The sequence below is a fragment of the Hemiscyllium ocellatum genome, chromosome 28 (genome assembly GCF_020745735.1).
Source record: "Hemiscyllium ocellatum isolate sHemOce1 chromosome 28, sHemOce1.pat.X.cur, whole genome shotgun sequence".
Classification (NCBI taxonomy): Eukaryota; Metazoa; Chordata; class Chondrichthyes; order Orectolobiformes; family Hemiscylliidae; genus Hemiscyllium; species Hemiscyllium ocellatum.
The window spans coordinates 48,032,936-48,049,353 of NC_083428.1; the positions used below are offsets into that span (position 1 = coordinate 48,032,936).

Below are 16,418 nucleotides of genomic sequence, written 5' to 3' on the forward strand. Positions count from 1 at the left end.
AGTCGTGAGGTAATGATAGGTGAATACAGGTGGTGGGTATGACCTGGTTGGTTGATGGGATAAATGAATTCAGTTGGTAGCTGAAAGGAAGGGTCGATTGGAGGGATGGAATGGAGGAGGCGGGGCTAGAAATGGAGTCCAGAGATGGGTGGGAAGGTTGTTTGAAATCGGAGAACTCAATGTTCAGTCCTCTAGGCAATAGGCCGCCCAGTTGAAGATAAAGTGTTCCTCCAAATTGCACTGATTCATTGCGGCAACGGAGCAGGCTGAGGATAGACATGTCGGAGAGGGAGAGGGAATGGGAATTGAAATGCATGATGGCTGAGAGGTCAGGTCGGCCCCTGTGGGCCCAGCTGAGAGTCTCAGCGAAATGTTCCCTTTGTTTACATTTGGTCTCCTCGATGCAGAGAAGACCACATCGGGAACACAGGATACAGTAAACTAGGTTGGAGGAGAGGCAGCTGCACCTCTGTTTCACCTGGAAGAATTAAGCCCTGGATGGAGATGAGGGAGGTGGTGTACCAGCAGGTTTTGCATCTTTTACGGTTGCAGGGAAAGGTGTGATGTTGCTGCTCCTTTTAACAAGGTTATGTTGTCCTTAGTTTTTTTTTCAGAGGGGTTGTGAAGACGCAGGTTCCGAAATGTCTGGGTTTATCGATCTGAAGAAGTTTAAAAAAAACTTGTACAATGAAAGGGGAGTGGTCCGTTCACCCAGCTCAGCTTTTCTCTGGTTAGTTTGGTTTGGCTTTAGCATGCAGTCAGTTTTGAGGCTGCTGGTCAAGGAAACAGCTCCATGCTGATTCTCTCTCTCTCCGATATCTCTCCTGTTGGAACCTGTTTGACTTGACCTTTTTTTGGCCAAGGGGGTTTGTATGAGGATGTTGCAACTGGGTAGAACAGCATTAATAAGTTGCAATGGAGTTGATTAGGTTTTTGGATAGGTCAAGTTATTTTGCATTCTGTTCTTTTTTGTTTGTGTTTCATTTGGTACTCTGTAAATAAGTTCGGCTTTGTTTAAAACCAAGGGGTTTTGATCAGCAGCATCCCTCCTGGAATATCCACTCTATACCTGTTCAAAACAAGTAGAAACGTTAGGGTCTGGGTTACCTTCTTGAAATGTTTTGACGGGGTGTGGCCTGGTCCAGAACAAAGGTACTTGTCGGGGTGGGGAGGGAGGGGGAGGTGGGTGCTGAGTGTTTTGGTGGGGAGGGTGTCATTAAATAAGGAGTGAAGGAGGGAACAGTCCTTCTGGAAGGCAGAGAGGGGTGGGAAGGGGAAAATGGTGCTGGTAGAGTTTAGTTGGAGTTGTGGAAGTGTTTGAGGATGACGCCATGGCTGTGTGTAATTTTAGAGTGGAAAGTGAGGACTGGGGGACTCTGTCTTTAATATATTTGTGGGGGAGGGCGGGGTTTACAGCAGTGAAGCAGGGAATGAAGGAGGTGCGGTGGAAGCTGTCTGGATGACAGGGGTGGAAAACACATTATTTAAAATAGATGAACATCTGGGAGTCTTGGGAGGTGAACCTCTTTTCATCAGAGCAGGCATGATGGAGACCGAGAAATTGGGAAAACAGGTTGGAGTTTTTGCAGGTTATGGTGTGGGAGGAGGTGTAGTCCAGGTAGTTATGGGACTCTGTGGATTTGTAGGTAATGATGGTCCATAAACTGTCACTGTAGATAGAAACAGAGAGGTCAAGAAAGGGGAGGGAGGCGTCTAAGATAGACAAGTGAATTTCAAGGCAGGGTGGAGTTGTTGGTAAAGTCAATGAACTGGAGCAGTGGATGTGATCTATATGGACTTCAGTAAGGTGTTTGACAAGGTTCCCAATGGGAGACTGGTTAGCAAAGTTAGATCTCATGAAACACAAGGAGAACTATCCATTTGGATACAGAATGTTAGGATATCTGGTCAGCATAGACAAGTTGAACTGAAGGGTCTGTTTCCATGCTGTACATTTCTATGGCTCTAACTGCTCCAGTTCAGCTTGGGTGCAGGATGCAGCACCGATGCAGTCATCAATGCAGAGGAAGAGTTGGGGAACAGTACCTGTGTATGTGCTGAAGAGGAATTGTTCAACGTAGCCTACAAAGAGGCAGGTGTAGCTAGGGTCCATGCAAATGTCCATGGCCACCTCCTAGATTTGAAGGAAATGGGAAGAGTTAAGAAAAAGTTATTGAGGGTGAGGACTAATTTGTAAACTTAGGCAATGTTTTGCTGAGCATCTCAACCAGGCCCGCAGTGGCCGACCTGACCTCGTGATCACCACTCATTTCAATTCCCTTTCCTACTCCGTCTCCTACATGTCCATCCTCGGCCTCCTCAATTGCCACAATGAATCAACCGCAAATTGGAGGAACAACATCTTATCTTCTGTCTGGACAGCCTATAGCCCAAAGAACTCAGCATTGAGTTCTCCAATTTCAAATAACCTCCCTTCCCATCCCCTGACTCCATTTCCAGCCCTGCCTCCTCCCTTCTATTCCACCTACCGATCTTTCCTTCCAGATACCAACCCATCCATCCCATCGATTAACCAGGTCGTACCCACCACCTCTATTCATCTATCACTCCCTCACCACTATGCCCCTCTTGCCACCCATAATAATTCCACCCCTCTTTATCCTCAGTTTCCCCTACTCCTACCTCCATTCCTGAAGAAGGGTTATACCCAAAACAAGGATTTCTCCACCTCCTGATGCTGCCTGGCTTGCTGTGTTCTTCTAGCCTCCTGCTTGTGTAATTTGTGACCCTTGCCACTTTATGCTGAAACAGTAACTTGCCCACAGCCTCCTTGTGGGATATAGGGGTGCTGAGTTAGTGCTGTCAATTTTTCCATTACATGTAACATGTTAAATGGTGTTGTGCATCTAGGATAATCAATGAAAGAATGACTAGCAGGGAGCTGTTGAGGTTGGGTTGTTAAATAGAGAGAGACAGATTTTTAATCTGTAAATGATGGGGAAATACAGTAAAATGGAGCTGAGAATTCAGATTAGCCATAATTCCACGAGTCAGTGGACCGAAGAGCCAATTTACACCCTTAAATGTTATAGCCTTCACCTTTAAGACATGAAAGGTTAGAGAAAAAGGGATCTCTTGTGGATTGGTGTTACAAATGCAACAGTAACACCATAACAGAGAAAAATCAAGGATAAACTCCCAGATGAAAATTTAAAAGCTGAAATATCATTCTGATAAGCAGAGTCTTGATTAGAATAACAAATCGTGTTTCCAGTGAGAACTATAGCCATTGCAGAGGATAAAGCAAGCTGGAGAAACAGTGAGATTAGAAAATTTGCACTCTCTAGAAAACAGCTTGCCTCCCAGGAACGGTTGACAGATTCAGAAGATCATAATGTATGGGAGCAGAAAGAGACCATTTGGCCACTCGGGTGTGCTGCACTATTTGATGCAGCTAATATGTTTCACAACCCTATTCCCCTGCTTTCTCCCTGTATTCCTCACCAAGGACCAGAGCGTGAGTCCATCCTTCCCGGAGCTTCTGTGAGTCTGTGTCCATACTCAGAATCCTTGATGCCTCACTCAGTCAAATTCTGAAGAGGGGCCCTCCCAATGGGCCTGTTTCCCTCATCTTTAATTTTCCTTTCGCTGCCCACAGATGAAGCCTAAACTGATAGACCTGGTGTTGAAAACCTGTATTAAATTATGTATTATCTGAAAAAGTAGTAAGGGTTTGCCCGAACGAATGAACAAATCACAGAAACCCTACGTGTAGGAATCAGGACCCTGCACTTAGGAATCAGGACCGTTTGACTTGTTTTTTTTAGTGAATCGGGGATCGTGCTTGACTTTAGCCACAGGGAGAAGAGGCGGGGTAGACGAGTTTCCTCTTGCTCATGGATTGTTCTTATGTCCTGCAGTTTCAGGCCGTCTGGTCCAGTGGCACTGTTCTCGTCTATCCCCTTGATGACCGCTTCAACCTCCTCTACCTCTATGGGTTTCACCAAGCACCCGTCATCTACTTTGCCAGCGTATGGGGCACACTTATTTATGTTTTATTTTTTATTTTGTGCTGACAGTTTCTCACGGAAACATGTCTCCAACTCCTCTTTTGAGAGAGGACAAGCAGATGAGGTCGGCGGCCCCATGATCTCGCGAGCTAGTTGGCACCAGTTGGTTTTATAAAGCTGTTGTGTTGCTCTAAACAGTGCTTTACGCGCTGCCCACCGTTTTTTGGCTCCGGTATTGCTACCGGGCCTTTTGTCTTTCTTGGCTCGATCTTTTTGAGGCCACTTGTGTTTGTCCTGTCTTTTCCTACTATTCATTAGTCGGTCAGTAATACTGTCCACTAGTCCGATTCCGAGGGCAAGCGTGTCCGGGTCATTCTTCGTGCTCAAGTGCTCCTCAGCTTGTGTAAGCTGGTCATCTACGTCCCGATGTTTAGGGATCGAAGCCAGTGTTCTTTGGCTGGCTCTTTGGCATTGGGCTTGATCGTCAGAATTTTCCTGGACACTCTCTGCCTCAGAATCATGCGAGTTTATACCCGTCGTTGACTCGCTGATCATGACCCCCATCGGGGTGTTTGCCAGGAGCCTGCGCTTGTCTGAGATTTGCTTTGGTATTTTGGTTTTAAGGATGCTAGCGATAGATTTGTTTATTAAATTTGCATCCTGCAAATCACCTCCAATTCCCTCAGAGTGCCACCTCCTCCTGCGGTCACTTCTCCCAGGTTTGCCCTTGACTTTGGGTGCTGGTTTGAGGCATTTCTCGTTTCGTAGAACCGGCTGTTGGTGCCTCTTGTGTGGAGCTGAAAATGTGTTGCTGGTTAAAGCACAGCAGGTTAGGCAGCGTCCAAGGAACAGGAAATTCGACGTTTCGGGCCAGAGCCCTTCATCAGGGCCTCTCGTGTTGACCAAGGCCCAACTTCGTTGAAAACCGTTGGTCACACGCGCTGCATGCAAAGTCCCCAGTTAGGGGTTGTTTTGTTCCCTTGCATTTTGGATAATGGTAGGCGATGGAATGGCATTCTCCTGCTTTATCGCAGTGTGAACATTTTGTTTGGATGTTCTTTATTCCGTGCACTTTAGTCACATGGGTCTTAAACAGGCTCACTGTGGGGAAGAGGGTGTTACAGTCCTTGCAGAACAGCCCATCGACGGGATAGTGGATGATTACCTCCGAGACAGATGTTCTGTCACATAGTGGCTTGATAACAACTCCGTCCATGATGGCAGTTGCATCAGCTGTTTCCTCGCCAGTCTCATTTATAGTCTTTTTTAGGTCTGAGCCCTGCATTATGTCTCGATAACTTTTGTTGTAGAAGGTTTGGGTGGCTATGCTCGTCTCACCCGCAGGGTGAGCTGCCCTCACGGTGCCTTCTTCAATGTTATCTATGTCATCCGTTACAGTGTGAGCTGGCTCCCTGGGAGGGGTGACCAGTCTCAGCTGCATGTAAGGTAGGAGGTAACGTCTCAAGGTCGCTGTCTCGGTCTGGACCGAGATGGACTTTGTTGCGGGGTTTAAACATGAACAACCTAATGACTGATCACAGCTCGCAGTTGTGGGTGAGGCTGCAGGGAGGTGGTTTTTCCAGGACGCTTCCCAGCTGGACTGCTCCATTGAAAATGGAAGAGTCATTCTGGTTTTTTGAGAGCAGGTCAGTCTAGACCAGGGCCGTCTCATACTTTTTCTGGTCGTTTGGTCACCCAGCATTCAGGACTGCTGGGCTTACCGGGAGGCACGACACACACTATGCGCCAAAAATATGTGAAAACGCCATAGTCGGCAACTAGGCTTTCCTAAGGGGGTTTAGTCAGAGTTACTCCCACCTGTGGGAACAGGCCCAAGTCCACACCAACCCTCCAAAAGGTGACCCACTACCCTAACTAATGCACCCAGCCTAGACATCCCTGAGCACTAGGGGCAAGTTAGCATATCCAACTCACCTAACCTGCCCATGTTTGGACTGCGGGAGAAAGCCCACCCAGGGAGGGGGACAATGTGCAAATTCCATGATGGTGATCAGCTGAGGCTGGAATCGAACCTGAGTACCTTGTGCTGTGAGGTTCCGGGACGAGCCACTGAGCCACGGTGCCTCTGAATTGTTTAATAAGTCCCCTGTTCCCAGGCCAGTCACAGATTGCAATAACCTGGACAGAAAGAATCGATTTATTGGGATGGGGAAACCCCCCGTGAGGCAGGGAGCTGCTGCACTGCGATTGGTTTCCTCACCAATTAGCGGCTATAAAGCGGGTTGGAGCTCAGGGGCGGGCACAGATTCAGGCAGCGCGATGGGTCATTGGTTGGTTTGGTGTCTGTGCCTTTGGGCCGCTCGGCCCTTCCTGGTCTCTGCTGTGTGTCCTCCAGAGCCGGGCTGGAGGCTGCCGTGTGGCCTGGCCACTATCAACAGCACTGAGTGCATCAAGCAGGGCTGCTGCTTTCAGTCCCCGAGTCTCAGTGGGCAATCCTGTTTCTACAACCTGAGAGACAGCCCAGGTAAGCAGCACAGCCTCCTCCCGGAGCGGAGCCCACCCCGAATGGCCGTGTGTGGGGTTTGGAAATTGAGGTGAACAAATCAATCTAATACTGAAGAAATAACCCGGGTTATACTATTTTCTTCGATGTGGAGTTGTCTTGTTTGCTATTTTCAGCCCTGCTCTCTGCTAGGGGGGAGTGCAGGGAAGATTAGAATACTTTTGGGGGCTAGCCCTCATTCAAGTTAATCTTTCTTTACATCTCTTTTGCTTTGCATTCTGTTCCCTTTCCATGATATATCTATAATGGCCTGGATAGTGTGCTGTCATATCTTGCATGTGGCAACACTAAAACTTTAAGTTTAGGACTTGAACCTGTGATCTCTTGAAGGAACTTCAAGAGGGAAACTAACTAGTTGATGGGGAAATAATTGAGAATTCTGTTACTGTCCTGTTATACAATGGAGAATAGTGGGTATATAAACACTTCACTACAAATATCCTCTCATGTTCTGAGGAATTGACTTCAGCTGTGAAGGCTGGACCTGGTTCTTTTGCTCAGCTTAAGGGTGCTCTATCATGTTGTTCCTAAAAGCCATGATTCTGAGCTAATTTATGGAAATTTCTAGGTTGATGAGACTAATGGTTCAAAGTAATTGTGGACTGTATCTTTTCCCTCCATTACAGGAGTATGTTCTAGCAAAAAAACTTACAATTATTAGTCACTGGGTGTGCTGGGGTGATAATCTCTCAGATGTCATCTGGTTGCTCTAGAATGAAAGATCAAACTAGCTTTAATGTTAATATGTAGTAATACCTCACTAACTTGATGAATAATTAACAAATGTTGCTTTATTCCTAGTAAGTCTTTCTGAGCAGTTGGCCACATGTGACAATGTGGCCAGCCAGTGATATCCACATCCCATGGGTGAATAATTGACTCCCTTCAGTGAGGTATTTTAAAACAAATACTAAATCTGAAATAGGCTGATGGAAAAACCTCCTGCTTGAGGAGCAATACTTGATTCCAGATCAATTGAGGAACCCTGAACTATGAAGGTGCTCTAATGACTTGGCCCATTCCTGATGAAGGGCTTTTGCCTGAAATGTTTAGCAGACTTCTACCCTTAATGGTAAGGTCCTAGGGAGTGTTGCTGAACAAAGATCTTGGAGAGCAGATTCATAGCTCCTTGACAGTGGAGTCGCAGGTAGATAGGATAGTGAAGGTGTTTGGTATGCTATCCTTACTGTATTGAGTACAGGAGTTGGGAGGTCATCCTGTGACTGCACAGGACATTGGTTAGGTCACTGTTGGAATATTGTGTGCAATTGGAAGGATCTGAAACTTGAAAGGGTTCAGAAAATACTTAGACTGTTGCCAGGATTGGAGGGTTTGAACTATAGGCGAAGGCTGTTTTCCCTGGAGCATCAGTGGCTGAGTGGTGACCTTGTAAAGGTTTTATAAAATAGGAGGTGCATGGATCAGCGACTAGTCTTTTCTGAGGGGTCGGAGTCCGGAACCAGAAGGCATAGGCTTAGTGAGTGGGGAAGGATGTTGCCTACAGTAACATCTTTACACAAGGTGGTAAATGTATGGAATGAGCTGCCAGAGGAAGTGGTAGAGGCTGGTACAATTGCTTCCTTTTAAAGGAATCTGTGGGTATATGAATAGGAAGGGTCTTGGAGGGATATGGCTGGGTGCTGCCAGGTGGGACTAGATTGGGTTGGGACATCTCGTCAGCATGGACAGGTTGGACTGAAGGGTCTGTTTCTGTGTAGTACATCTGACTGTGGTGTGTACACAACTGGGCATGGTAATGTTTCACTTTAGATTGAGTCATACAGCATGGCAACTGGCCCATAGCACTGCAGCGGACAGCAACTGACAACCAGAAGCGGCAGGGACAAGTCACTATAAATGCCGAAGGAAACATGACGGAAGCGCTTCACAGGAGGCTCCCAAGCACTGAGGATATCGCCTAGAAAGGGAACGAAACATTTGTTCACCGAGCTGGGAGTTTTTGTTGCAGAATCACAACGAGCACTCGAGCTACAAATCTTCTCCCAAACTTTGACCCTTTGGCCCAACTTGTCCAACCTGACATTGCAATCTGGCCTGTATCCCTCTAAATCCTTTCTAATCATACTGCTGCTCAGATGGCAGTTAAATGTTGTGGAGGTGGGTGCAGCTTTTACTTCCCCTCTAGCTTGCACAATGCCCTCTGCGTGAAAAAGCTACCTCCAGTCCCTTTTAAGCCTTTCCCCTCAGCTTCGATCCATGCCCTCTATTTTTGGACTCTCCAACCCAGGTACAAAGACCTTGACTAATCTCCTTATTGATGCCCTGCTGATTTTAAAGCTAAAGTCTCCCTCTTTTGAAGTAAAGCCCTTCAGCATTCCGTCTTTTGAAGACTAACAAATCCTTTCTACAGAAGAATGACTGGAATTGTAAGCATTTTCCAAAAGTAGCCTCACCAATCCTATAATAGTCAAACATGGCATCCTAACTCCATACTCGATGCTTGTCTGAAGGCAAGCCTACCAAATGCCACCCTGTCTACTGTGGTGCATTTCAAGGAACTGTACCTGCACCTGAGGTCTGTTTGACAATACTCTACTGCTTACTGTGCAAGTCCTGCCCTTGTTTGCCTTGCAAAAATGCAGCAGCATGCTTTATTAAATTAAACATCACTTCTCTATCCTTGGTCCATGAGATCAAGGTTCTGTTATATTGAGGGGACCCTTCACTGTCCATGGCACTCTTCTGGTGTCAAACCCACTAAGTCTCCTATATGCATGTCTGGATTAATTATATCAATGACAAAAAGCAGTGGACCCTGCACAGATCACCACCTTGTCTGAAAAACATACACTCTGTCTCTCTCTCTTCATACCAGTTTGGTATCCAGCTGGTGAGCTGCACTGGATTCCATGTAATCTAACGTTGCTAACCAGACTATCATGCAGAATCTAGCTGATTCTTTGCTGAGGCAGTACAGACAACATTTGCCACTCTTTAATCTTTGCCACCTCTTCAAAAAAAACTTAGTCAAGAACTAAGCGGAAGCGGCAAGAACAAACCAATATAAATACCGGAAGAAACATCAAAGCAGCGCTTCACACGAGGCTCCAACAGCACTGATGTTCCCTAGCCAGGGAACGAAACGTTTGCAGCAAAAACTTCCAGCTCGGCGAGCAGAACCACAACAATGGATACCCGAGCTACAAATCTTCAATCGGATTTTAAAAACTTAGTCAATATGACTGAAATTCTCACTATCCCCAATAGTCATTATCTTTCCAGATATGTAAATTCTATCACATAGAATCCCATTTAACATTACTGTCCTGTTTGGCTCAGTTCAGATTCCCTTTCTCTGACCCTCTGATTTCCCTTCAGCCTAGTTCCTAACTACTTTTGGTTTCACCAACACTGTTACTGTAGAGCCCCTGTACACTGACTTTCTACAGTCCAATAAGGATTTTTTATTCAGTGAGGGAGACTCCAGCTTGAATTAGAACTGGTTTATTCTCCTGACCTGTGTTGTACTTCATTGCAGTGTGCACAGCAGATGACCAGTTCATTGTAGCAATTACCAGGAACCTGACCCGTCCTGCCCTCAACCTGTCATCTCTGTACGTGAAAGATGGACATGAAGCTGAGTGCAGGCCTAAGCTCATCACAGCGGAACTTGTAGCCTTCCGCTTCCCAATTACCTCTTGTGGCACAACCCAGCGGGTGAGTATTGGAGGCTCCAGCATTCTGTCCCTTTGAACAGGCCAGCTCCCTATTAAACAGTTCCTTCCCTTGCAGGAGGAGAATGGGAGCTTTGTGTATGAAATGGATGTCTTAGGGAAGAGGATGATTCAGAGGGGGCCACTGGGCTCAATAACCCGGGACAGCACCTTCAGGTGAGAGGGCAGTGGGATTTGTGGGTATGGAGAGGAAGTGTTACTGACTGAAACTCCTCCACCTATTTCTGTGTCTCAACAGCCTGCACGTCCAGTGCAAGTACAAGGGGGAGCATGAGGCAGGCTTACAAATCAATGTCTCAGTTTACATCCTCCCTCCACCACTAGCTGCTTCTGAAGATGGGATCCTGAGGCTGGAGCTGAGAATAGCAACAGGTAGTGCTGCCCTGGTAATAGGAGCACTGGGAATTGTATCCCTTCAGGGGAGTGACTGTTTTGGTTTGTTCTCCTTTTTATTTTGTCTGTTAGATGGCAGCTACAGCTGGTGGTACAAGGACAGTGACTACCCCATTCAGAGAATCCTTCAGGAGTCGGTGTTTGTTGAGGTTCGTGTGAAGGATCGCACTGACCCAATGATAGTCCTGAGATTGCGTGACTGCTGGGCAACTCCGGTGCCAGCCCCTGACCATGAGGTGCAATGGAGTCTCCTGGTGGATGGGTAAGGACTCTGAATAGATAGGGTAATGGCTTCATCAGACACTAACATCCTGCTACTCAGTCAGGGTTACTGGACAAATGTTTCTATGGTCTCAAAGCCAATTACACTAAAGCAGTTGATCCAGTGTGAATCATGAACTAATCTCCAAATATCAGACTGCATAATAGTGGCTGAATTGCAGTAGATCAGGGGCAGCTCAGTGGTTAGTATTGCTGTCTCAGCACCAGTGTCCTAGGTTTGATTCCAGCCTCAAGTGACTGTTTGTGCAATCTCCCCATGTCTGTGGGTTTCCTCCCACAATCCAAAGATGTGCCAGTCAGGTGAATTGGCCATGCTAAATTGTCCATAGGGTTGAGGGCATTAGTCAGCAGGAAAGGGCTCTTCAGAGGGTCTGTGGACTGGTTGGGCTTGAGGTCCTGTTTCCACACTGTTGCTGATTAGATCACCTACAGCAAAACTTTGCACTGATGAATTGGCTCACATTTTAAAAACTAGCAATTGCTAATGTATTCCTGGCATGAATGTATAGTGGAAGAACAGCTCAACTTGCTGTCTAGCCCAATAAAGGCCAGGAACAATAGACACTGGAGAAACTCCATTTATCTCTGTAACCTGAGATCCTTTGCAATTCCTTGTAGTTTTAATTGGACTTTGTCCAAGTAATGATCCCGCCCCATCCTGAATAGGTGTAACTTGGATGCAGGCCACCATCCAAGTACTAAGGACACCATCACTGCTGCTTAAAGGGTCTTGTAGCTGGCTAAGCCAGTGCATGTGAATGTTCTGGAAAGACTATCAAATGTACTTTGGGGTCACTTGGAGCACTCCCTTCACACTTTTTCACCTGACTCGTGCATCAGTACACAAGTTGTAACAATTCTTGGTTCAGAATTTCCATTCAAAACATCTTAATATCCCATATTCCTTACTGGGAAGAACCAACTGGGTGAGAACAAGGGAAAACTCTGCCTTTCAAAAGCTTCACTCTAGTCTTGGTTACTGCTAACTAATATTACCAAGATGGTATTGCAGTGGATCAGTCACTCCTGTCAGTGACTAAACCTTCCTGTTTCAGGTGTCCCTATGAAGGTGATGACTATCTGACCCTCCTACACCCAGTAGGTGTCTCTTCTGGCCTGCAGTTCCCAACCCATCACAAGCGGTTTGAAGTGAAGACGTTTGTTTTCTTGGATGGAGTGTCTGAGCAGCCCCTCTCTGGACAGGTAACCAAATGGAAGGGCCAAATTTATGAAATCCTCTTGCTGTGTCTCTGTACTACAACCTGTGCTATTGATCTATAGGAAGTTTTCCTAACATCTCTCCTTCCTTCTAGGTTTACTTGCACTGCAGTGCTGAGGTTTGCTCTCCCTCTGCTCTGGATGACTGTACAACCAGATGTGGTCCAAGTGAGTTCCTTGTGTTTTGTCTTTTTTTTTGTTTTTGAAGACAAATGGTGTTTGGCCTTTGAGAATGTAATGGGCTATGGTTCAAGATGACATGTAGATGTCACATGACCTGAAGATGCCCCAATAAAGCTTATCAAATTTCCCAGTGCAGGGGTGTAATATGGAAAAGGGCCTTAAAACAAAGCATGAATTGGTCATCCAAGCTAGCACAAAGTGGATGTTGGGATTCAGTTCATTAAATCCCTTGACTCCTCCATTTCAGGTAACTGTGCAATAGCTAAATTCGAGTTGGGTAAAAGGTGTGAAGAGAGAAATGGTGGTTGGTAATGTCACTGGCCTAGCAATTCAGAACTCCAGGCTAATGTTCTAATCTCAACAGTAATGAGGCTGGAATTCGAGGAGCTTTTATTCCAGTTACTCCCTAATGGTGACCTCTAACTGCTGTCAACTTTGTTTTTTCAAAAACTCCTTGAGGAAGGATGTCTCTCCTTACATGACATAATGTTTGTTTGACTCTAATCCCAGTGGTCTAGTGATAAATTCTGGCCCAGTCTGAGATGCCCACATCCTCTGAACTTTTCACTTCTAAAAGGATGTAATGTCAAGTGGGCAAGAATTAAGTAGAACACTGCAAAAGGAGCTCTTCTCTTCTAGCAGGAGGAGTAGAACTGATTTTTGTCAAGAAATAACAGCGGTGAAAGGATCTGTCTCCATGGACCATGGTTGGTTTGCAGGTAGAGCAACTATTTGAATATACAGGAGCTTTCCCAATAGTTTTTCAAACAACACATAAACAAACAAAACGGTCTAGGTGATCAACTTTCTAGACACTCGCTAGAAACAGGTCAAACTTCCTATTGACTCTTAGGACAATGAGTGACCAAAAATAGTTGAGCCCCTCCTGAAAAATGAGATTATCATAGTGGCTCCAAGGCTGGATGGGGTCTGAAAAGGAGGCTGCTGAAGGATTCTTTCAGGCAAGAGCTAGGTTCAGTTTAAAAGTTCTGAAGGTCAAGATTTCCTCCAGGTGTTCAGTTCTGGGTATGGACTACAGCAGCTCACATCACTGTTTTCCCAACTAGGGATGGATAATAAATGTTGGCTGGCCAGGAATGCCCATGTGCCTTAGTGACTGGAGTGGAGTCACAATCCAATCTAATCAGCCACCTTGTTGACAAATGGTAGAATAGGTTGAGGGGCTGCTGAATGTCATCCTGTTCATTTCCCCCTGAAGCAATGTTCAGATTAGATTTGAGTAACTTCCTTGTTAAGGAATTTCTAACTGAGGCTTGATCCTGCAATATATACAAAGGCAATGTAATCCATCTGAGCACTGACTTGTCCCCTCATACCCATAAGTCTGCATTTAATGGTCACAAAAATAAGAGTGCATATTCCTGATCTGAAGAAACCCATTGGAGATGTAACTGTCAGGAAGAACTTGTTCAACTTTTGTGAAGGAATGTTATCTTGAACAAGCTCCCAGCATGGAATTATGAATGAAAGCTGGCTTTGCTTATAATTTTTACTAAAGTAAACCTCCAATTAGAACAAATTCATGCTGAACATGAACCAGTACTTGACATTGCCTAACACCAATGTTGATTTAACAATGGTTACAATTGCTGAAGGGGTCATGCCTGAAATGTTGACTGTCTTGCTCCTTGGATGTTGCCTGACCTGCTGTGCTTTTCCAGCAACACATTTTCAGCTCTGATCTCCAACATCTGCGGTACTCACTTTCTCCTTAACAATGGTTATGTACACTTTGTCTGTCACTCGTCACAATTACTAAAAGGGGTTTTCTCAACATCAATGGTTTAATTTACTGTTTGGAGTACAGTGCCATCTGGCTGAAATAGCAACTTAATACTGTCTCAGTATCAGGTTTTTTCACTAATTCCAACTTTGGAGGGGGGTGGTAGGCAAGCATTTGCTAGCTGTTTCAGAGCTGGATGATGTAGATGTTTCTCCACATAACCACACTTCTGATCTTGGAGCAAGCTCTAGTACTAACTCCCCTAGCTTGGGTCAGAACTGTCTAATCTTTGTCTCCAACAGGGCAGCGCAGGAGTACCCATGACCATGAGGGGACAGTGGTGAGTGCACCTGGCCCAATCCTCCTGGGAGGGAGCAGTTACATTGCAAAGAACCAACTTGAAACAAATGGTGAGTGAAGCCTCTGCAATAGGTCACCTGTGACCTCTCTCCAAAAGAAACCATTCTGATCTTTTTCTCTCTATAGATGTTGTGGGGACCCCTTGGGTTCTGCGGGGAACAGCTATTGGCCTCCTGATGGTGTCTCTATCCCTGCTGGTAGTGATGGTTGCAATGTACATGAGACCAAGAGCTGCTGCTGTTTCTTCACATGATGATGAATTGTAAACCCTGAACAGAAATAAATCAGATGGAGAAATGTGTTATGAGTCCTTTATGTACTGCCAAAGCAATCAGCAAATCCTGTTGCTGAGGGATGGGCTGAAACTCTATTAGATATAGCAACTTTCTATTCCAGTTTTAATTCTAAACACCTTCAGTCAGCTTGGATTAGTTATTTGAACTGAGTTTTCCAAACTTGCATCCAGCTTGATGTTTTCAGCTTGTATTTGAATGTATTGCATTGTCAGGCCTACTCTACCACTTGATATCATTCTTGCTTGTCCTGAACCCTTCAGCCACTCAGAATCTATCCACAATAACAGTTCCATTTCAGTTAATCTTAAATTGTTAAATTACCCAAATGTGCTTCCCACCTCCAACACCTTTTATTGACTTACCCTAACTTTTTTTTTCTGACTCTACTTCTAGGCCCTCAATTGCCATTGAGCTTCACACTAATCTTTGACCACTTTTCCATCCCCCTCAGTGTATACAGCCATCATGATTGATATCTAGGAATCTCATTTGAGATTGACCTTGCCCCCTGTCAAGCCTAGTGTACATGTGGAGGTGCTCATGTTAGACTGTTACACATATCATCCTGAGATGTGTTGCTGGAAAAGCACAGCAGGTCAGGCAGCATCCAAGGCGAATCAACATTTTGGGCATAAGCCCATCTGCAGTCCTCACTTTCTCCTACCAGATTAGTCCAACAAGTTTGACTTTCAATTACTAAGCTTTGGAAGCACTGACCACTTTCAGACACCTTCCTTCCTCTATCAACTTGGTGAGGAAGTGGATGGTCAGGTTGGGTCCAGACAAGGTGGTAGGGAGGAGAGGAAAGGCTGGATATAGGATGGGGGGCGGATTTGGAAGCTGGTGACTCCACATTAAGGCCATAGAGCTCTCAACTCCTGAGAGGAGAAAATGGAGGTGTTGTTCCCCCAGTTTGTGTGGGGCTTTATTTTGAAGATGGTGGTGGTGCAGGATGGACATGTCACCAAGAGTGGGAGCAGTGAAATGGCTGGTAACCAGAAGGTCAGGGTTAATTGGAGAATCCAGAGCACAGATGCTGTGAGAGAGATAGTCCAAGTCTGTGCTTTGTGGCCTCCTTGACATCAGTGATATCAGGAGCAATAGATGCAGTAAACCAGGTTGGAAGAGGTGCAGGTGAATCTCTGCTGCATTTGCAGTGATTGTTTGTGGCTTTGGACAGAGGAGAGGGGAGATGTAACAGCAGACATTGCACTTGCTCCTATTGCAGGGAAAGGTGTCAGGAGTGGAGGAGGGGTCAGAGGAGAGAGTGTAGAACTAACAAGGGAGTCAGAGTGAACAGTCCCTATGGATAGGGTTATTGGTATGGAGAAGAAAGTACAGGTATTGTTTTGGTGGTTGGGTCTGACTGGACATGGCAAAAAATGGTAAAGAATGATGTGTTGGATTTTGAGGTTGGTGGAATGGTAGGGGGTAGGGTTATTGGGGAGGAGGGGGTTGAGGGCAGAGGTGTGGGAAATGGAGTGTGGAGGGATATATTTTACAAAAAAAAAAATCACAGGAAGGTGGAAATTGCAATCTTTGAAGCAGAGGACATCTGGTTTGGAATCCCTTATACTGGGAGCAGATGTGACAGAATCTGAAATTGGGCGAAAGTGCTTGCATTTATTGCAGCAGGGGTGGTGAGGGAGGTGTAGTCAAGATGGCTGTGGGATCCAGGAGATTTGAAATGGATGTCAGTAATATATTGCTTGCCAGAGGTCCAAGAAGGGGAGGGAAGGGATGTGTCTGAGA

At 45.7% G+C, this 16,418-nt stretch overlaps 1 protein-coding gene across 1 annotated transcript; it reads left to right on the forward strand.

Moving 5' to 3' along the window:
• The first annotated feature begins 6,251 nt into the window (after positions 1-6,251).
• LOC132829050 (zona pellucida sperm-binding protein 4-like) lies at positions 6,252-14,636 on the forward strand. Its single transcript, XM_060846336.1, has 9 exons — positions 6,252-6,456; positions 9,995-10,173; positions 10,249-10,346; positions 10,429-10,562; positions 10,656-10,845; positions 11,921-12,068; positions 12,179-12,251; positions 14,313-14,420; positions 14,497-14,636. Exons 1-9 carry the CDS (start codon positions 6,252-6,254, stop codon positions 14,634-14,636), a joined length of 1,275 nt encoding a protein of 424 aa, XP_060702319.1.
• The last annotated feature ends 1,782 nt before the right edge of the window (positions 14,637-16,418 follow it).